General features: G+C 43.8%; 3 protein-coding genes across 3 annotated transcripts; 1 reads left to right on the top strand and 2 right to left on the bottom strand.

Moving 5' to 3' along the window:
- Nucleotides 1-233: 233 nt before the first annotated feature.
- Nucleotides 234-7085, top strand: si:dkey-183i3.5 (uncharacterized protein LOC566445 homolog). Its single transcript, XM_062537467.1, has 12 exons — nt 234-645; nt 700-821; nt 1805-2013; nt 2420-2480; nt 2646-2741; nt 3202-3378; nt 4049-4174; nt 4463-4576; nt 5240-5346; nt 5616-5734; nt 5999-6208; nt 6896-7085. Exons 1-12 carry the CDS (start codon nt 234-236, stop codon nt 6913-6915), a joined length of 1773 nt encoding a protein of 590 aa, XP_062393451.1. The 3' UTR covers nt 6916-7085.
- Nucleotides 7086-8269: 1184 nt separating this feature from the next.
- On the bottom strand, nt 8270-12070 carry LOC134080613 (piggyBac transposable element-derived protein 4-like). The gene is made up of 2 exons (XM_062537137.1): nt 11767-12070; nt 8270-11326 (listed from the first exon to the last, which is right to left on the bottom strand). Exons 1-2 carry the CDS (start codon nt 11919-11921, stop codon nt 9739-9741), a joined length of 1743 nt encoding a protein of 580 aa, XP_062393121.1. The 5' UTR covers nt 11922-12070; the 3' UTR covers nt 8270-9738.
- Nucleotides 12071-12923: 853 nt separating this feature from the next.
- slc25a15b (solute carrier family 25 member 15b) lies at nt 12924-22750 on the bottom strand. Its single transcript, XM_062537138.1, has 8 exons — nt 22507-22750; nt 21574-21657; nt 20692-20807; nt 19877-20019; nt 19242-19379; nt 17056-17231; nt 16415-16573; nt 12924-15883 (listed from the first exon to the last, which is right to left on the bottom strand). Exons 2-8 carry the CDS (start codon nt 21626-21628, stop codon nt 15762-15764), a joined length of 909 nt encoding a protein of 302 aa, XP_062393122.1. The 5' UTR covers nt 21629-21657; nt 22507-22750; the 3' UTR covers nt 12924-15761.
- Between the last annotated feature and the right edge of the window lie 236 nt (nt 22751-22986).

Consider the following 22986-nt stretch of genomic DNA (forward strand, 5'->3'; position numbering starts at 1 on the left):
TATGTGTGTGTGTGTGTGTGCATGTGCCAAACGTGTGTGTGTGTCTGTGTGTGTGTGTGTGTGTGTGTGTGTGTGTGTGTGTGTGTGTGGCGTGCTCTGTCACAGACACACCCCCGTGTCCGTCTGCATAAATAGCGCGTCTCCAGAGCGACTGCTGCACCTGACTGGGCGGCTCCATCTCCGCAGCGTCTCCTCTCCTCTCTCCTCTCCTCTCTTCTTCTGCAGCTGCGCTCATGGCCGACTCAGCCCGTCTCAGCGGAGGCGCCGTGCGCTTTGGCGCCACCTACAGCGGCAACAAGCTATTCGCACGCGCGTCTGGGTCGGGGTCGGGGATGGGGATGGGGATGTCCTCTGGCATGCGCTCTTTCGGTGGAGGAGGCGGAGGGGCCCTCGCTCTGCGTTCGGGCCTGGGCGGAGGAATGGGAGGCGGAATGGGGTTCGGAATGGGGGGAGGTTCTGCCGGAGCGGGGTTCGGAATGGGGCTGGGATCCGGCGGAGCAGCGGGAGGCGGAGCCGGCGGGGCTGCAGGGTTCCGTATGGGCGTGGCTCCCCTGCGCGCTCGGCTCGGCGGCAAGGTGTTCAAGATCGGCGCGTACGGGTTCAACCCGGCCTTCCTGGGGGCAGGTAGGGGAGCGGGCGCCGGGGGCGCGGGGGCAGGCGGGGGTGCCGGGGGGGCAGGTGGAGGGGGTGGGGGGGCAGGACTGGCAGTGCCCACGCTGGACCCCTCTCTGCCGTCTATGGACACGGTGCAGGTGACCCGACTCCGAGAGAAGGAGGAGCTGCAGACGCTCAACGACAAGTTCGCCACCTTCATCGATAAGGTGAGCACCTGGAGGAGGTGTGTGTGTGTGAGTGTGTGTGTGTGAGAGAGAGTGAGACAGGGGCTGAATGTGTGTGTGAGGGAGAGAGGCTGTGTGTGTATGTGTGGGAGTGAGAGAGGTGGTGTGTGTGTGTGTGAGTGAGAGAGGCTGTGTTGTGTCTGAGCGAGTGAGAGAGGCGATGTGTGTGTGTTTGTGGGCACGAGTGAGAGAGACCTCTTTGACGATGAGAGCAGGAAGCATGTGTGTGAAAGTCTGTGCAGAACGTGTGTGTGTGAGTGTGTTGCTGGCAGACTATGTATGCGTGCAAGACTATACATTTACATTGATTTTTGTCCAGTTGACTGATACAATTCAGGCAAATCCACATTTTGAAAGTTTGAAAGTAATGTATGGTTTCGAAAATCATTGATCAATATTGAGAGTGAGAGAAAGAGAGAAAGAGAGAGAGAGTGTGTGTGTGTGTGTGTGTGTGTGTGTGTGTGGTGTGCAGCCAACTTATTTTAGTGCCTGAGGGCACAGATATAATGTCCTGACATGTGTGCAGGTTGGTAGGAGCAATTGGTATGCTTCCAGCACCTGAGGTCCTAAGCATGAGTGTGCGTGTTTGTGTGTGTGTGTGTGTGTGAGAGAGAGTGTGTGTGTGTGAGTGAAGCTTGCACGGTTCTAACCTAACCTAAAGACACATAGGGTTGCTGTGTCAGTGTATGTCTGCCTGTGTGTGTGTGTGTGTGTGTGTGTGTGAAAGAAAGTATGCAGTCTGTGTGAGTCGTGTGTGTGAGAGAAAGTATGTGCGTGTGAGTGTATCAGTGTCTTTGTGAGTGTATGTCTGTGTGAGTTTATCTGTGTGTGTGTGTGTGTGTGTGTGTGTGTGTGTGAGTTTATCTGTCTGTGTGTGTGTCTGTGTGAGTTTATCTGTGTGTGTGTGTGTGTTTGTTCATACATATCCTGGTCCTCACCCACCTGCTCTCCCTGTGCGACACAAGGCTCGGTCTCTGGAGCAGCACAACGCCGTGCTGAAGGCCAAGATCTCCATGTTCACCAACCCCGACCAGGGCGGCCCCAGCACCTCCATCCTGCTGACCTCCGCCATCGGCTCCTACAAGGGCCAGATCGACTCGCTGACCGCCACCAAAGAGGCCGTCATCGCTGAAATCGAACACTACAAGAGCATCATTGAAGACGTCGCCACCAGGTGTGTGTGTGTGTGTGTGTGTGTGTGTGTGTGTGTGTGTGTGATCAAGCACTGTTATTGTTCATCATTAAACTGCGACTGTGGCACCTGCCGTGGCATGACTGGTTGAGGCATCTGCACCGCACCCCAGCACCCCCAGGTTCGATTCCCTCCACCCTGACTCTCTCCCACTCTATCTGATTAAAGCCCCCCCCCCATAGGAAAAAAACTGCAGGGGGCGCTGTGATGTAACTGGCTACACTCGGGTCCCTGGCCCGGGTCATTTCCTGGTCCCACCCCATCTCTCGTTGTGCCGCTCACTTCCTGTCACTCTCTCTACTGTCCTGTCAGATTACAGGCATAGAAAGGCGAACAAAATAAATATATAATATATATGTATACATGTTCAATTGGCTGTTTTCTTCAGGTATGAAGAGGAATCATCACAAACAAAGACTTTGGAGATCGACTGGAGCAACCTGAAGGAGGCAAGATTATTACCATATACTACATGATTATTGTTATTGTTGCATACATGCATATCACGCTCTCACAATTCTTCAGCATTTTTACTAACTGAGTTTAAAAAAGTGACTGAATAGGAGTTAAGACACTGTGTGCAACAAGTTGATAATGTTACCCTCTGTGTGCAGGAAGTCGATAGCCTCTACCTGTCCATCTTCGAGCTGCAGACTAGTATCAGTGGGCTGGAGGACCATATTGCCTTATCCAAGCAGGTTTATGATGCCGTAAGTATACTGTGATCACGTTTTACAAACAGCTTGGACTCAATGCCTTTTTCACACATAAAGAAGACGGATTCAATTAGATTAGATTCAACTTTGTCATTGTGCAGAGTACAAGTAGACTAGGTACAGTAAACCCAGCCTGATCTGTCGGCGATTAGATTTCACCCTGCAGCTCAGGCTGGAAACCTGCACATATAGCCAGACTAGAGTACAAATATAAAGACAACAAAATGCAGATCGTACCCGATTTAAAACTACAAGGGAGGCCACATCCTTATTAAACCAATGCTCAATAGCTCAACTGTCAGCTGGCCAGAATGCCACTGTAACAAAAAATGTAGTCTTAATTCACTACACCATTTAGTCTTTTTTTACTAGCCTTTAATCTATTTATGTTGGCTAAACCGTTTGTCTTCCGCGTAAATGAATAAAGACATCTTTTGGATTTCTTCTTTCACAGAAAGTTAAAGAGGTCCGAAACATTGTGACAGGCAGTGTGAAGTCAGCCGTGTCCATTTCGGTGGACAACGCAGCGCAGGCCCAGGATCTGACGTCAGCTCTGGCGGACGTGAGGGGACACTACGAAGCCCTCGCTCAGAGGAGCAAGCAGGACGCTCTAGTATCTGTCCAGGATAGCGTAAGTCTCTTCTCTTCCTATCTTTCTGCCTTGATGTGCAGTGCTCAAGCTACCCTTCATTACGTCACTTCCTTCATGTGCAGCGCTTAGGCTATGCTTCATTACATCACTTCCTTCATGTGCAGTGCTCTGGCTCCCCATCATTACATCACTTCCTTCATGTGCAGTGCTTTGGCTACCCTTCATTACATATCTTCCTTCATGCGCAGTGCTGGCTACCCTTCATTACATATCTTCCTTCATGCGCAGTGCTGGCTACCTTTCATTACATCACTTCCTTCATGTGCAGCGCTCTTGCTACCTTTTTATTACATCACTTCCAATCTGATTCTCCTCTTGCTTTTCTCCCATTCCCTGCCCACCTCATTGTTTACTCTTGACAGTTTGTTTGTTTGCTTGTTGTTGCATTTAGTTTACACATTATACACATGGTCATAACTTTACTTGAAGGTATCTACAAAAGAATGACATGACACTGTCATGAATGTGTTGTAAACATTATGAATCTATGATCTATCGCTTAAGTGTCATGTGTTCATGACACTCTTATGTAGATAGCTTCAAGTAAAGTGTCCCCACATTTTCAAAAAATAGTGAGGAGCCTCCAATGGGAAAACGAGCACGGTATGTCTACGGGGTGCTTGGCTAACCAGATGTGGTGTCTCCACAGATCTCCATGATGTCCCTGACCGCCCAGCCCAACACTCAGACTCTCACATCCTCCAAGGAGGAGCTGCGGGTGTACAAACTGCAGATAGACTCTGTGCAGAGAGAGATCGAACGCATCAAGACACTGGTAGGGTCATCTCTAGAGATGTGTTTGTGACATATTTCTCTTAAATTCTCACACGTTCACGTACCAAGAATCAGTTTTAAAAATATGGAATGTGTCAAAAGTAAAAAAGTAAAGGGCGTAGTAAAGGAAAAATGTTTTGTGTTTGTCAGTTTTGTATTTATATATAGAATTAATTCACTGATGTGATCCGTTGATGTTTCTTTTTTATATCTATAGTTCAACGTTTAGAATCAGATACATTTTGATGAATTTTCAAATACAAAATATGGTGTTCTGTTGATGTTTCAGAACATCCAGTTGGAGTCCCAGGTGGAGGAGGCGGAGTCTCACTCAAGCTCCCACACGGAGACGTACCAGGAGCAAGTCATGACTCTCAAGTCTCAGCTGGATGACCTGCGCAAGGTACAGTATGTAGCCTATACCAAACACACGCTACTGAGGAGACACAGCACTCAAAGAATTCTCCATAGAAATGCACAGGGTTAGTTCATAACGCAGTCTACACATATCCTGTCCCTTTCTGTAATGTAAATACCCAACCACATTTTTATTTGTTTTAGCCTTATCATTTTAGCAAATTCATATTGTTAAATTCAGATTTAAACACATTCACTTAAATAGGAATATAGCTGCCCGATAACTGCCCAAAGGTCGTTACCAAGATGGCCACCGAGTTGGGGGACTTTATAGGGACTTTGCTTATACACCCTGAGTGTCTGTCTGCATGTGTGTTTGTCACCTATGCTGCCTTTAGAGCTGGTGCTTGAAGCCCAGCTGGACTAACTTGATGAACAGATAGATTTTACTTCATGTATAGTCGCCTGCAGCCGTCTTAAGCTGACTGCATAACTGATTTCTGAGATTCTGATACGTTTTCAACCATGACGTAAACAGAACTGCGGTTTGAAAACGTATCAGAATTTCTGAGATAACCACGTTATGCAGGCGGCTACATCAAGTCGATTCCCTCTCATGCAAACATGCCTCCTGAGGGAAGTGTTGCAGACTTCAGCCCTGGCAATGACAATCATGTGTGTGTGTGTGTGTGTGTTTCTAACTTTCTAGCAAATCACCCACTATGGCCAGGAGTATCAAGAACTGCTGGCCAGTAAGATGTCTCTGGACGTGGAGATCACTGCCTACAAGAAGCTCCTGGATGGGGAAGAAATCAGGTAAGACACACATGCCCAGGGATGTCCCTGCACTAGGAACTGGTAGTGTGCTCCACCAATGAGGAACGGATGAAAAAAGTTTGGATTGGCCTCAGCGTTCCAGTGGCAGAGCTAGACAGTAAAATAATAGTAAAAAATAAAGTAGCCTTCATTTGCTTTGGAAAAAGCGTCTGTTAAATGAAATGTAAATGTGTGCGTTTTCTCCCTCAGCTTGTGTGTGCGTTTTCTCCCTCAGGTTGAAATGTAAACGTGCACGTTTTCTCCCTCAGATTGAAGTCTGGAGGGGGCGTGACCGTCCACATGACTAAAACAGCAGTGGGCGGAGCCGGTGGTGGTGCTGGTCTGGGATTGGCTGCTGGAGGAGGCGGAGGCGGAGGCTATGGATTGGGTATAATGTCTGCCGTCTTTCATCTGCATTTCAGACTTTTTCGAGTCTAACAAAATGAAAATAAAAATCCCCATGTTAAGATCCCCATTGCAAGGTACCAGATCTCCTTATATGGGCAAAGATGGCAGCTTTTTTGTAGGCGAACTTCAGAGGCCTACTGGGGCACCAGCTAGCTGTTAAGGCTTAGCTAACTCATATAATGTTCATGGCCACATAACTTTATCACCCTGACTGTTATGCCTCTCTCCTTGACACTCTGACCAGGTCTTGGAGGTGGTCTCGGAGGAGGCCTGGGAGGTGGTCTCGGAGGAGGCCTAGGAGGTGGTCTCGGAGGAGGCCTTGGAGGTGGTCTCGGAGGAGGCCTGGGAGGTGGTCTCGGAGGTGGTTTCGGAGGCAGTTTTGGCTCAGGACTCGGAGGTGGAGGATCCTTTGGAGGCAGCAGCTACTTCTCCTCAAGCCTTAGCAGCAGTGCGTGTGAGTCTCTCTTACTATCCATTGTAACGAGTGCAGTGCATGTAAAGTCTACCTTACACTGACAAGATTTGGGAAAGATTCTTGAAAGATTGTAGTCTTTTGAGTAAAGCTTGAATGATGGGCATTAGTTCAAAGACTACAATCTTTCAAGAATCTTTCCCAAATCTTGTCAGTGTAAGGTAGGCTTTAGTAGGACTGCCTAGGACTGCATGTTAGTATGACTATGTTAATACAGATGAATCTATCAATTCATCTATTCTAGATGATTAATTTTCCTTCAAAAAAAAAAATATCGTATTTTAGTTAACTAAAATGTCGAGGTGATTAAATGTATGAATGTTGATCAATTACCAGCATCATACTCATCATAAATTACCTCAAAGTCATCAAGCCCTCTAGTGTAATTTGCATTGCCCACAACTGAATGGTACATCATCTTTTAATTAGCAAACCCACGGTCCATAAAAGAACACACAAACATGCCCTACATAAAAATAAGCAGACCAAAACAACACTTACTAATAACTAATACAAAACACAACTAATCACGATCTAAAACACACTGCACCCGTGATACAAATTGTTAGACTACTACTCCTATTAACAGTAAAGATTTGTGTGTGCTTACAGGTATCTATGGAATTAGGTAATTTTGTCTGAGAAATCCAATTTATTTTTGTTTTACAGTATCCTCCGCAGTCTACTGAAGACCTGAGGTCATCTCTCAGTTGCTCCTTTCCTGAATGATATCTATGCCACTCTGACGCAGTCTCAACGCTTTATGTTTTATATCACCATAATAAAATATGTTATAACACTTTGATGTTCAGTGTCATTCGTGTTTATGGGAATATGTCAAGATATCACATTTCAGTCGATCCCCGACCTGTAGGAAAAATGTGGGCGGGAGGGAGTGGTTGAGCACTGCTCTCTCACGTCCACATCCATGGCTTAAGTGCTGCTTCACTGCTCCGGGTTAGTGTGTGCTTCACCTCACTGCGTGTTCACTAATTAACGGATTGGGATAAATGGGACCGAATTTCCCTCATGGAATTTCCTCACAAATTTTCCTCATCAAAAGAGTATATATACTATTTTATATACTATACTATACTATACTATACTATACAGTGTTTCCCCTAGGATGTCTTTGAAGGTGCGGGGGCCCGGACCACCACTCAGGGACCCCGACCCCAAAAGGAGGGTACGGGGTATTTGAATTGAAAATGTACAAAAAACACCCTAAAATGGTGACAGTGCGAAATAAATGAAATAAACCTAGTCTTAAAATACCTGTAACAAGCATAACCTGCAGAGCTAGGCAGTTTACAAGACAGTGAGGGAGACTAAACCAACCAACCAACCAACACCCCCAACCCCAGAGTGACCCCTGACCCCAACCCCCTGAGCATATAAATGTCACACTATACTGTATGTGCAAGAACACATTTCATTGGAGTTAAATATCATTTAGAGGAATGGCTCAGAATATTAGTGGCAAAGCTTACAGGATGGCTCAGAGCATTTTATTTTCCTGTTTAAAAAGAAATTGTAAAAAAAAGTGTGAATGGCTAAAAATATTAGGCTAGTGGCAGAGCTTGCAGGATGTCATGTTATTTTCCTGGGTTTTTTTGAAAAACAAGTTAGAGGAATGGCTAAAATTATTAGTGGCAAAGCTTGCAGGATGGCTCAAGGCGTTGTATTTATTTTGCATTAGGGCAAAAGAACACCGTTTATGTTCATCAACAAAGTTTGCCATTATCAATTCTGCTGCGTGATCAAGTGAGCTACGTGCGTGACATCTGCAGCAGCACTAATTCTGAAATGCCAGACGGGTTATCTGTGACTTATAGCCCTTATAAAAAACAATATTTTACAGCACTATTATACAAACTAACGACATCTGCTAATATAAAGTAAACCATTGCATGATTCCCAAACCATTCTAAAGCATGGCTTTAGAGATTTGTAAGCGGATGCTTATACTTTTCTTTTCTTTCATTATACTTATACTGCATCAGCGTCAATCTAATACAAATAAGATCACATCAAAACCTCAAGTGATTTTCTATTATTTATGTTTGTGACAGACATGTATGACAAACAAACATATTTATGATCAAGTCCAGAGAAAATTAACCTTTTGTTATTAATAAACATAAATGTAGTCCCATAGACACCCATTCTTCACTCACTTGCTACCGCCCCTACAAATAAATAATGGACAAATAGTCTTTAAACGCTTCAGATATAGCTATTTGCTGTCAAAGTGACATCAAAATGAAGGAGATTGAATGGAATGCTAGCAGTAGGTGATGGCTTGCTAGCCTCAGACACTCCCATTGGAGGGGTTCACTTACCCACTTGGTTAAGTCTTTTGGAAACGAATAACCGTCACAGGAAGTGCATCATAAAAAAGGGACAACAGACCCTCTTGCATCAGCTGTACAGTGGCTAAACTGCAGTATAGAAAAAAATTAGTTAGAAATGAATCTTTACAATTCATCTCTAAGTTTTTCATCTAACTAAAAACACCTATAAATGCAAAAGTGGCACGTAAGGTAACATTCTAAAAAGACCTCCACAATAATTATGAGAGTAAATTGTAATGTGAATTTAATGAAATTAGTTCCAATTAAAATTCAGTGTAAACATTCAGAATTTCAAATGAATACTGATTAGATGGGTGTATCACAGCTGTATATGTCCCCTCCTCACGGTCACTGTCCAAGTGTCAATAGGCGCGTTCAAGATGGCTGCGCAGCACAAAAACTGCACAGCACAAGATGCGCACGTGGTTAAAAATCTGTCCACAATGGTCTAGATGGGTGTGTTTTCGGCAGTCGGTATCACATGGCCTCAACTTATCGCGGGAGCAAGGCGTGGCCAGGCAGCTGCTTCGCAGCGGAGCAGCAGCTTTAGAGGTACTGCGGAGCGCAGCGGAGCCTAGACCCTGCCTTCATGACGTCAGGTCTTTGCCCTAATTGGCTTTTACATCCCTGACGTATGTGCAGGTGTTTAGATGCCTCCTCATATCCACAAGGGTCCGTGCGGGTCCGTGCCTCGTGATTCGTCACATGGTCAAGTCTAGACTACGGGAAGTAGAGTGTACAACTTCACAGCAGCGTTTGTATCCCCTCCCCTGCTGCCACCAGCAGCTCTCGCTGCTGCAAGAGGTCATTTGGAGTTCAACTTGAACACGCCTAATGGCTTCCCATCTGTCAATGGCTGTCATCGTCCAGGCTGTCATTGTCCAGATTCTCAGAAAAGAGCTTTGATTGAGCTTAGTAAGTGGCCGTATAAATCTTGTACTGAAGTGATCAGTTCCTATGTCGATGCCAGAGGGCAGAGAGGTATTGTCTTTTTTTTTCGTCCAGATGTGTTAAAACAAAAATATCTCAAAGAAAAGGTTGAAGTGGTTCACACACTGAAAGATTCCGCCGAACAAAGTCTTAGCAGAGAAAGTTTACCTGAAGGGAGCAGACGTTTCCGCTATTCTCAACGCTCGTATACATCTTCTATCGAAGTGATCAGTTATCATCTCGATGCCAATCGACAAAACAGTTTCTGCCTTGCTGAACGCAAAGGTAGACATCGCATAGATCACACTTCCACTGGGTTTTCGTTTGTCTTCCTTGCATTTTGCAGTGCACACAGCATCTGCGACCATCACTGACCCTGCTCCCATTAGTGTAGAGGTCAATCCCGCAAACTGGCATGCAAGAGACTGGAGCCGTCCTCTTCGGAGGAGCCTTTTCGGGCTGACTACTAGCCAGTGACACGCCACACAACTCTGCACAGAGCTCCTCCAAGAACTCCTTGTGGGTCATGCTTTTCCGATGCATCTCTTGCATGAGTTCCTTGTGAAGGATAAAGGCATTTGATGCAGCAATGTCCAGGAGGTGAAAAAAGAGCTTCTTGTACCACTTCACAGTTTTGTGCTGTGCCGTGTAGTACTGGATCAGCTGGTCGGACGCATCCACACCACCCATGACTTTGCTGTACTCTACCACGGGTTTGGGGCAGGGAACAGCCTGACTTGACCAGGCGCCCAGTCTGTTTTTCCCCCTCCGCTGCACTGTGTCCCCTCCGTGGGCAGCATGGATGGTGGAGCAGACGGACACCTCTTGTGAATCCATCCACTTCACATAGAGCAGGGGGCCGTCTCTTATCCAGCGGATGGTTCCCCTGGGCGAGTCCTTTGTCAGCGCGTTGATGTCACTGCGTGGGCAATCACTCCGGGATTCTCTGTATGTTCCACAAGCAGGAAACTTGAGAGCATACAAGTCCTTGAAAAGCTTTGGGCTTGTATGAAAATCGTCCATGTAGATGTGGTATCCGCTCCCCAAATAACTTTTGTTAGTCAGTGACATGACAGAGTCATAAGGGAGGCCATGGCCCTTGGGGAATTTGTTCTTTCCTGTGTATATGTTAAAGTTGGCCGTGTACCCATTGCTGGAGTCTGTGAGTACAAACAACTTGAAGCCCCACTTGTTTGGTTTGCCCTTCAAGTATTGTCTCACAGAAAGGTCCTTGCGGGGATGATAGAATGACGTACAGGCATCCTGTATGGTGGTCATGAGGGGTTTGACGCGGAATAGTTTGTCATGTTTTGAGGCTCTCCTCATGGCGTCATTCACTAGGTCTTCATCTGGGTCGCTCATGTGCAAGTTCCAGAGGATCGTTCGGTATCTGTCCCTTGACATCATCTCTCCTGGAAAAGCCACAGAGAAGATGCTGTGTTTCCTCCAATAGTCTGTGATTTGTTTCATCTTGATTATGCCCATGTAGAATATCAGCCCAATGAATTTGTAGAATTCTGGAACTCCAACATCCACCCATCTGTACTTTGCGCCCCTGCCAATTTTCCTGGCAGCTTGCTTGTTGGTGTTACGGCAGAGGGTTTTAACGGCGTCATTCGAAAAGAACAGCTTGAAGAGGCTCAGAGGAGTGTGATGGTCCTCTGTGCTCAGCTGCACACCAGGTTCCCTTGCAGGAACAAAGCGCAGATGTCCTGGTGCAGTATCTCCATCACGTTCTGTCTTCCATGAAAGTGGAGTGTCCTCCTGACCCCGTGCTCTCTTCCTAGATGGTCCAGGTGTGACGTTCTCCTCATTGCTGTAAAGACAATCATAGAAGATACAGCATTTAGAAGTTGCTCTTACATTAGCTTTTTCTAACGTTGCATTCATTATTAGAAGACAGAGACATAACACAAATCTGTTTGTCTTCAAATCTGTTTTACTTCACATGATGTGGTCTGTGCCTACATTCTATATCTTGCACAGACAAGTTAGCAAGAGATATAAACTTGCACGTTAACTTGGGCAGCTGATTATATTAGCCTTTAGCCAAGTGTCCTATATTACCCGAATCCACCTAAGTTAGCCGCAAAGCTAAGCAAAGCTCTACGTGAATGTAAAGCACATTGTTAGACTGTGAACAGCAAAAGACATCCCTACTTCCAATGAAATGTAGTTTGTCGACAGAAAAATGTCTTAAACTTGATGAAAAAGCATGACAACAACAGCGAGTAAAAAAAATATTTGACTACTAACTCATCACAAACATCTTCGGTGGGATCAACACGAAGCTCAAAGTGCCATCGTTCATCCTCGCTGTCCTCAGTGGATATGTTTGATCTTGCGTCGTCTGACTCACTCTCCGTTTCGTGTTGATCCTGGATCATCCGTGAAGCTTCAGCAGGCAACATTTTCCGTAGCTAACTCACGTTAGTCAGACGCAATTGATTATTTAATACATAAACGTGAATTCTGAATAATAACAGTTGTACCCAATGAGATTATTGCATTTTTTCCATACTATTGTTCCCGTAACAAATATTTCCCGCAGCATTCACAATAAACATTAGTTCCGGTATGACGGATAACGTCACTTCCTGGACTGTATGTCCGTCTCTTTTCTTGTCTTTTAGGTCTATGCAGAGCCCTTATTAGACATTCTCTGGTCTAAGGTAGCAGCCCCAGCCACAGCCCCAGCCTCCCAAACTCAGATACAGTTTCTAAAATAAAATGAAAGCTACTAGAGGTGGAAAACTCCGGAAAGTCCTACCACATATCTGTGCCAACCATTCATTTAAACTCTTCAGCTAGATGATGAGGTCACCTGAGCTAAGTGCACAGGTATGTATTGAAATCTTTAGTTCACAAGTCAAGTCAGAAATATGTTATACTATCTTAAGGTGACCAGATGTCCGAGACCAAAACCAGGGACATAATCCCAACAAATGGGGATAGCCTAGGTAGTTTTTATTTTCTCAGGGACAGGCAACCAAAACCGGGGACATCTGGTCATCCTACCATCTTAAAAGTGAAAAAAGAAATCCATCATATTTATGTTTTTACACATAATACATATAAAAAATATGAAAGAAATAAAAATGCACACACAAACACAACTGGTTTAATCGATTAAAATATTTTCTACTTTGTCTGTGCGATAGGATAACGATACAGCACAGGTTGTTGGTTTTTTTTACTTTTGAAGTGACGCCAGCAGCTGCGAAAAAGACGCTTAGACTGAACGTAGCCTACCCTAAATTAATTAAATGTGACGCATACAGCAACATCAAAGAAATGTAATCAAAAGAATCAAAAGAGAGGATTATTGGAAGAATCCAATGGATATGCGGGTTCTGCAAGGAAATCTTGAAATTTAAGTCCATTCTTGATAATCACTAGACAAATCTCACATCTATAGTGTATATATTTATTTAATTAATACACAAGCTCAATTAGAAAAGCATTGCAAATCACTGATAACAGTAAATGGGAAATGTCAAGTACAGAGCAGATTTAAAACCCAAAATACAGTAGTTCACTTATGCAGAGAGCCATACAGTTCACTTTAGTTGAATAACAGACCAATAAGGTATTCAATGTATTTCATTTCTCAAAACAGATGAACAATGTTGTTTCATTTCATTTCATTTTTATACATTAACAGCCTTTTCTGAATGTATTTCCAGTAACTATCCGATTAATCAACCAGTAAACAGGCATGAGACATTCATCTCATGAACTCAGAGATGTTGTGCTGTATGTGTGTATTTAAAGAATCACAATATGGAGCCATCCTTGTTTTTAGCAAAATAAGCATGGCTGTGAAAAACTGTACTATAAACATTCAAAATTTTAGTTATCATTATTTTTCCAAAAATACTATAAAATGTCTATGCTATAAAAATGAAACAAAACAAAGTGAATTCAATATTCTTATTAGAATAAATTAATGACAGTTGTTATTGAGTTAACAGGGCAAATGCGAAGTCAGCTGTTTCTTCTGACTGACAGTCCAGAACTCAAAACAGAGCTGTACTGGTCGATATGCTGGCATCAGACACACATGATAGAAGGCTCCAAGGAAACGTGTTAAGGAAATACATGAGGTAAGACTGGTAAGTTTGTAGGTATCTGTAGGTCCATTAATAATATTATCTGATGCGTGTGCCGCACACACTCACTCACACCCACACATCTAAATTTGAGACGAGAACGTGTGCTATTAAGACTTAGTATCTGACATCCACATACTACTCTACATGCCTTCCAAGAACATAAGTGATTATGAGGAGTGTGTACTTAAGTATAGTAAGTGAATTCTAGCAGAGCAAACAAAATCAGACAGTCTGGCAGAAACATGGAGTGCAATACAGTACCAGGGGGAGCACTGCTAAATGCCAAAGTAAACAAGTTCAAAACAGTTCATCATTTGTTTTGAATTCACACACACAAACTATCTGAGGAGTCAGTCAGTTCTCTGCAAACAAACATGGATGCTTTACTTGGTTTGCTCGATTTCACATGTCACTGTTGTGATCTTCAACATCAAGCATGTCAAATTAAAGTTATTAGTCAAATATCATTACATCAATTGTCTCCCTTGCCTCCTCATGCGTCACTGGCTGAACCATGTACTTGTTAAGATAGCACTGGCATTCAATGTCTAAACTCATCACAGTCCCAATTAACACAATTACCCAGAGCAGGGTTCCAATTACACCATGGAGTCCTATATTATCCAATACACACCTCGACTTCCTAAGTCACATGCATACAGTACATAGGCAAGTTTTACAGGAGCGCAGTCTTTAACAGCGTTACTGAAAAAATATATATTTTTACTACTGTGGGCCGTTAATAAGTCGTGACTGAGTCTTTATTTATATTGTGCTTTTTGTACGAGTCTAGATCTGAGGCTAATGACAAAAAAAAAAGAACTTAAATTAATTCAAGTATGAAAACTGCCGTTTTCTGAGTATTTTGGAGGAAATATTGCCGTTCGTATGCAGAAAATGCAGTATTTTGGACACGAATATACTACTGTACTGCACTGTACTGTAGTATAGCTGCACTGTACTTCGGGAAGCTGCTGTACAGCTACAGTTAATTTTAGTAAGGGAAGGGCCACTCATAATCTAAAGATAACCCAGACCACTCACATTGTGGTCCACATCTTTTGCTGGAATCCAGACACGCAGCTGTTGCTACCCACTCAGCATATTTCTCTCCCACTCAATTCCTGTCCTCTCTTCTAAAGAAGGCTTTTAAAAGCCCCAAAAGCGGTTATTGAGGGGGTAAACCACAAGGGGTTATTGAGGGTGTAAACCATTAGTGGTTATTGAGGAGGTACAGTAAACCATAAACCAATAATAACTCAGCACAGCTGCTAGTATAATGGTTTTAGTTTAGAATTGTGTTAAATGGACAATACTAATACTAATACTAACAATAATACTAATACTTATACTAATAGCAATGAAGAGGAACTATAAAAGCAAGCTATGTACTTCAAGTCAGGTAGGACCAAGTATAATATTCTTAAATAACCCTAGGATGGCAGTGGCTATTCTACCAGACATTGGTTGCAGCCGAGTTAAGATACCACAGGTATGAATGCTGATAATGTAATATACTGTATTTTGAGCAGGCTTCTTCAGTCTTTTCCTAGAATCTAATTTCCATTGTATTCCTCCTAATCTCTAACTACAGCCTGTAGTATACTGGTTAGTTGTGCGTTATTTGGAGACAGGTCATGGAGCTCAATAGACAGACACAGACACAGACACACACGTACACACACGCACACAAATGCATGTGTATTCGCTCGCACGCACACACATATAACTATTTTCATATCAAACAACCGTTATCTAAACTAATAAATAATCTCACTGCAACACACTCTCAAGTCTGTGGCTATGATTACAGTTAAGGCTATAGTCTGTGACGGACTGTGCCTGTGTAAAACCTAATCTCTAACCCTAGGTTAAAGAAAACCCTAAACCTACATTAAATAAAACCCTAAATATCACTTTCCCATCACTTTCCCTTAAACACTCACCTACACTGAAACACTCCTCTAAAACTTTACAATTGACATTCAGAATCAGACATGACCACACATACATTTCTCTTAGTAGACACACACACATTTCTATTGACACAATTACCTTCTCTCTCGACACACACTCTAAGCACCTTTTCTCTCAGCACACATACACGCGCGCGCGCACACACACACAGATTTTGTGTCAGTGGTCAAATTTCTCCATCATGAACTTCCGGCTGGCCTCGTAGCCGAGGAAGAGGGCGCCGTTTGCGGGGAAGGTCCTCAGCATGGTGGGGGTCAGACCTGAGTACAGAGCCCTCACTCCTGGGGGAGCGACATGGGGTGGGGGTTAGAGCAAACATGACACACACACAGACGCACACACACACACACACACACACACACACACACACACACACACACACACACACACACACACACACACACACACACACACACACACACACACACACACACACACACACACACACACACACACACACACACACACACACACCTCTTATTCCGCATACCATGTAATGCAATCTTGTTTGGTACATCATCGTTTTGATTAAGAGACAACACCAAATTGTCATATTGTAAGTAAAGACATGGACATATTTGTTGGTACCCTTACAGCTCACTGAAACAATGCTTCCTGCCCATTGAAAAGTGATTAATGTAAAAACGCAAGACAAGAGTGCTGTGTGGCTGTGCTCAAGACCATCCTACAGAATTACACATACAGGTACCCTTAACTGAGCTATGTAGAATTCTGTAGGATGGTCTTGAATATACACTTTATATACTGTATTATACAGTCATTGAGATGAATAGACAGATAAAGGCCATTACCCTCTGTTCGGAATACGGTCATGAAGGTCTTTAGGAAGCCGGCTTGCTGCCCCAACATGGACATCACCTGAATTCTTGACTTGACGCAGTCCATGGGGTAGACCACCAGCCACAAACATGCCCCCCCTAGCCCCCCACTGAACACGATCGGAGCCACACCTGCCAAACAGCCATTAGTAGAACACACCACCAGTAGAACCTTGCAGAACACACACCATCAAACATCAGGAGGTAGAGGAGTCGTCCAGTGACTGGAAGGTTGTTGGTTTGAGCCCAACTCCTCCCGACCCTGTCGAAGTGTCCTTGAGCAAGACACTGAACTCCAATGAGCAGGTTGGTGCCTTGCTTTTTTTGCTTGTAGAAGCCGATAAAAGTGCTATATAAATGCCTTTGTTGCATTTACCATCAACAGTTTACATATTTAATCTACCTTTCGTATTTCTACAACACAGACAGACACTACTAGGTGATGACAGTGACATCTCAGGCCTTACTGCTACAACTGTTTGTGCCCACTGGATACATGGTGTCTGGTTTGTATTTGTGTTTTCGCAGCAACACTAGGTTAACAATGCTTATCCCTTATCTTATCACCTCCAAGGTTGGGGCTTCTGCAGAGTAAATGTCATAGTTTTGCTCACCAATGTCATCTTTGGCACATTTGAAGTGGTCGGCAAAGGCAGTGCGGCTTAGCTCATATGCCCCAAAGAAGCAGAAGTATCCGGGCACCTCTCGAGCGATGGTGGTGGTCAGGCCCTGGAAGAACCCCTGTGGCCCCTCCACGGTCCAGATGGACCGTACCACTGACCAGACGGACCTGGGGGTGGAGAGAGAGCCCAAGAGATATAGCCAAGACTACCGAAAATGACTTAAAGCAACACTAAAGCACTTTTCCTCTGTCGCACACACACTATTTATCCAGCAAATAACGATGTCCACAGACAAGGTAAATTATGTTGCATGATTTTATGAAAGTATGACGTATTGCGACATTGAACCAAGTAAAATTTGTAGTTTCTTGTGTCATATCATCAAACTACAGATACGCTACCCGATCTGGTAAAGTTACATAATGCGGTTATAGCCGATAGAGGGCCGCGAAGTGAAAGCAGAAGTGCAGTTCACCCTGTTACGAGTTGATGAACCGCTTAAATAATTTTGGAAACATTATTTTAAGGTACGAAAAACTCTTTAGTGTTGCTTTATACAAAACACTCACTGAACACATGCACACACGCACACACATCTTCAGAAGAAATCAGTGCCTGGTTATTTGGTCTCCATGTTGTGACATTCTGTTGGGTTCAAATGTGGAGTTTCAACACGGAACAGAAAGAAAACAAAATCCACAGCTGTCCCTGAGGGCAGTAGAACTATGAGCCAGCCATATCTAAGAGCAGGGGTGAAAGTAGGCCGCTACGGTCCGCCACTGCCTACCACTAATGAGGCTTTTCCATTGCATGGTATCAGCTCCACTCGACTCAACTCAACTCTACACGATTTTAGTACCAGGTGTTCGTTTTCCACAGCAACTGTGAAGGAAAACATTATTATCATTGTTGTATGTGTGCTTGCAAGTTGCTGTAGACCTAGATTGACCCTTGACCGCCGACACCTAAATCTGCAGACACAGAATGTTCTTGTCTAGTTCATACCAAGAACAGTTCAGTGTGCAGATTTTAAGTTCAAAAGAGGAACCAACTGCAAAAAGGTGTCTGGTAAACAACTGTTGTAACCACTTTTTGTATAACTGATGAGCCACACTCCGCTGAATAAAAAGACTTGCGCTGCGAGGAGAAAGGCAGAGACTGCTTTGCAGAGAGGAGAATTCTCCTTTCTGGGCACTCTCTCCTCTCGGCCAAGAGCAAACGTACTACGTGTTGTGGTTCTTGTGTCTTACTATCGGGAAGATTTTCCTGACATTACTTGGTCCTTCGAAGCTACAACAAAGTACCTTTTGTTAACAAAGTACCTTTAAGTAACAAAGTAAGTGAGAGAGAGAGAGGGAGTGATCCAGATAACAGGTCCTAATGAATGCTCTATAAACAATAATAAACAAATTATTGCCTATTTCGGTGTATCAGACTTTTTTTTTTATCACATTAAAAAACTACTTTCACCCCTGTCTACAACTAACCGTGGTAGTTGTTAGTAGCAATTATTAGCAGACAACTTTTTGCAATTTCTGAATGCAGCAACTGTATGTAGAGCAGTAGTGCTGTGTTTGGTTGGCTGCACGGAAGTTGCATGCAAATGCAAATCTTTGACCAATACAAAACTTATTTGACCAATACAAAATTAAGATGGAAAAAGTGCAAATCAGTATGCAAATTCAGAATTAGTCATTCAGGTTTAGAAGGAATGACATTAAATATGCAATATATATTTAAATACCCTACAATTTCAGTTGATTGTCCATTATTGTGCAGGCCAATAAAAATTCAGTATGGCACCTCTGCACACCCCTCACACCACAACACTGTGCCGCCGTCGCGCCACAAAGTTTGGGACAAACTGATTTATTCTCTGAGCTCCAATTTGCTCTGCTGTGTTCTGAAGATGCTCACAGAATTCCAGGAGCAAGGAGCAAGTGTGATGAGGAAAGATACCTAAAGTGTGAGCAGGAAAGAGACCAGAGGCGTGATACAGAGAGAGAAAGAAAGAAACCTAAAGTGTGATACAGAGAGAGAAAGACATAGAACAGAAGTGTGATACAGAGGGAGAAAGACATACTGTAGACCAGAAGTGTGATACAGAGAGAGAAAGACAGAGCAGAAGTGTGATAAGGAGAGAGACCAGAAGTGTGATAAGGAAGGAGTCCACTCACTTCTGAGTGGATGTGATTTTGCCAGTGGCGGCCATTTCATGCATCGCCTGCAGACGACACTTGACCAATTCTGTAGGACAGAGAACCAGCGAGGAGAAGATCGAGGCTACCGAGCCTGCACAGGCCTTCTGGACATCGCTGCAAACAGAGAGAGGGAGAAAAAAAGGCAGAGATGTGAAGAGAGGAAAGAGGAGGTGGATCACAGATGTTACTTTAAGTAATGAACATTCAATAATCAGTACAAAGGCCATACTTCTAATGTTAACTATAAAGACAACTACAACATGAGCATGAGCAGCTAAGAACATGAGCATTTACTTACAGTATAATAAGGAAAGGTAATAACTAAAGTTCAATAGTGTCTGATTGGCTGTAAATACGTTTAACATTCACAAAATTGCTCTGAAAGTGATCCTTAGCGATATAGTCATTTGTGTTTTTGTCATTAATGTGTGCCGTTGGGCGTCAACTCAATCAGGTTTTGAAACTAGTTCTTACGGTTAAGAAGGGATCACACTGAAGATCAGACCTGCTTAGGTACACACTGGCTGAACTCAACCTGGACATGGCATCAGGCACGATTGGGCTTACCTGAGAAGATTAGAGCTGCTCAGGTAGACACTGGCTGAACTCACCTGAGTTCCTCTCCACGGGCTGTGCCGGTTAGCAGGCGCACTACCTCTTGACAGAAGCCGTAGCTCATAAACAGCACGGAGTTCTCAGCAATATTGGCGACCAGCGCCGGAGTGGTTCCCTGGTACAGCCCACGCAAGCCCACCTGACCAGGACGGAGAGAGACACACAAACACACTTTCAGCAAAGTGTCTCACGCTGCTGTTTTTTCAAAACACTGAACAAAAGGTTGGACGTTTTTTGTGAGGTGAGTGGAAAGGATTCTAGAGGCGTTTCTGTGGTTAATTTAGGTCAGTAGAGGACTGTCGTTGGCCACAGTCGCACCACCCAAAGGTGGAGTGGACAGCTGCAGGGATCATGGCGTGGGGCCAGGACAAAGAGAGCAGCACAGCACAGCACATATCCAACACAAGGGGGCAGCACCTCTCTACAAACTCTCTATCACTACCACCATCTAACCAATGACAAACCGGCATGTTAATCTCAGACATCAGACGTCTCTCCTCAGTCCTCCGGCTATCTATAAAGAACACTGGATAGACTATCCCATGGTTGCTGCCCCATTATTCTTTATCTAGATCAGTGGGAACGAGCCAGAGGACCGAGGAGAAACAAAGAGAAGAGCTTAGAGTGTGCTCAGTGTGCGTTTGAGAGTGTGACCTTTGTTGTGTGGCTCACGAAACATAGGACACAGAAAACAAAGGTCACAGTCACACTCTCCAACACACACGGAAAACACTCCCTTATCCCTAGTGCCTTATCTCTTATCTTAGACACACAGACACAGACTCACACACAATCACACATTCTTACTCACCTGTCGATAAGTAGACATAAAACAGTGCAAAAATCCACGGTATAGTTTTGGAAATGTTTGCATCTTCACTTTCGCTGTATCCAGGGGTTGTCCGCTAAACACACATGCCGCACCACCTGAAACACACATAAATGCATAAATAGATAAACAAACAGATAGATAGACAAAAACACAAATAAAAATAACATGGTCCACTCCATGGGATCGTGACAAAGCACCAACCCCAACAAATAGCGAAATTATCGCCATTAAACCCTTTAACCCCGTTAAACTGTATTGTCTTGCACTACAAAATCCATGTCAGTTTGAACTTTCAGCTTTGCAAGTACGAACTTACTTGATACAGTCTATGGCTAGAACCTCATTTAAACCATCTATTGCAAGAACCTCATTCATACAGTCTATGGTCAGAACTTTATTTGCATACTCTATATGGTCAGGACCTCATGTATACAGTGTATGGGTGTATCAAAGGGACTGAGCAGTGACCCCACCCGGTCTTGAACCCGGATCTCCAGGGTACTAATCCTGCAGCTTGACCACATTGCCAAAGAGCCAGGCCGGTTTGTATGGCAGTCATAGCGCATACTCTGTATGTACTGTAGTGACGGTGCTTTGTCACACTGCCCTGCCCTTCAGGAAGCTTGCCCATGCACTTCACGCATACTGGCGTCCCTCGCACAACCGGCAGCTGTACTTCTCTCATCCCAGGGTGCCCCACACACATGCTAGACCCTCACGCTTCATCTCTGGGTGAAGCATACTCAACTGTGATGACGGTACTTCGTCACAATGGTCAGAACCTCTACAGTCTGATTATAACGTCATTCATACAGTCTATAATCAGAACCTCATTCATACAGTCTATGATCAGAACCTTACCCACTGCTCCAGCAGTCAGGTCTATAATGGCCTGCACCACAGGATGGGGTGCCATGGCAACAAAAGAGCTGGAGGTTAAGAAGCCTGCAGAGGGAACAGAAGGGGGGGGGGGGGGGGGGGGGGGGGGGGGGGGGGGTCACAGTGGTCATCAGTAAACAAACAAACAACAGTCAACAAATACACAGTGAGCCTACCTTTTTTACAGAACACCTAACTTCATGATAATGCTTCAATAAAATGATTATTCCCCTCCGAAAAAAAGCATAAATCCCTGAGCTGAGGTAATGTGAATATTTGCCAGGCGGGTGGTAGATGGTGCAAGCTTTGAATAGGTCATCACTTCAACAGATATCCACAGCGATTTCATCACTTTCATTGAACTGAAATGCACTGAGATTTCAAAGTGACTACAGACTGGCAGAGTAGCCTAGTAAGCATGCACAGGCTGACTTAAAAGGCAGATTTAACAGTCGAGTTAAAGTAAACGTGTGACTTTTAGTGGCAACAAGTTAATTAATTCATCAATTAGCAAAAACACAATAATAATTTACGGAAACAATATGTAGGCCCTATATAACACACATTGATTTATCACGCACTTATGACATTAACTCAGAGCACTTGTAAACACTGACTGAACACGTGCGTGTTTCACAGAGCAATATTCCATCAAGGATCTACTATTCTCTGGATAACACGCCAAAGGTTTATCGTAATCATAACTCTCATTTGCAGTTTTGTAGATTCGTGCATATTTTACACACTTTACAAGAAACTAAGCTGTTTAACGTTATAGCATGTGGAAAGCCAGGGTCACCATTAGCCTGGGATGCTAACTAACTCAGTAAGATTTACCTTCAGTTGCACCATAGATCCATAGATCCATTCATTTACAAAATAGGTGATTATAACCTATAACAGCGAAAAACAAACCTTTTCTCAATTCGGGTCACTCACTGTCGTGTTCTTCTGCTCCCCTAAAGTTCAAATAGAAGATGAATCGTTACCTCAATCTAAGAGAAAGTTGGGATGCCGTAAGAGAGCAAAATACCATCGACAGCTTCACTGGGAATGGAATAACATTTCTCTGCATCATGGACATGGTAACGTTAGCTATTAGCAGTGAGATGCCGGGAGTTGTGACATTCAGTCGCTAGGGGATGAGGTTGACACTTGATGTAGCCATACTGTGTCCAGCCAAACTATCCTCAGCATCATCCTAAATTTAATCGATGCTACATAACTGATCTTGACCAGGCTACCAAGGTTAGTCACATCTGGATAAGGTGTCTGCCAAGGGACGAATACTACATTTTAAAACAAATGTAATATCACTACACTACACATCTTATAAATTAAACAAGAATGTGTGTGTCCACTTAATTTCCTTATTTTTCACTTTAAAGAGAGGTT

The sequence above is a fragment of the Sardina pilchardus genome, chromosome 5 (assembly GCF_963854185.1).
Source record: "Sardina pilchardus chromosome 5, fSarPil1.1, whole genome shotgun sequence".
Taxonomy (NCBI): Eukaryota; Metazoa; Chordata; class Actinopteri; order Clupeiformes; family Clupeidae; genus Sardina; species Sardina pilchardus.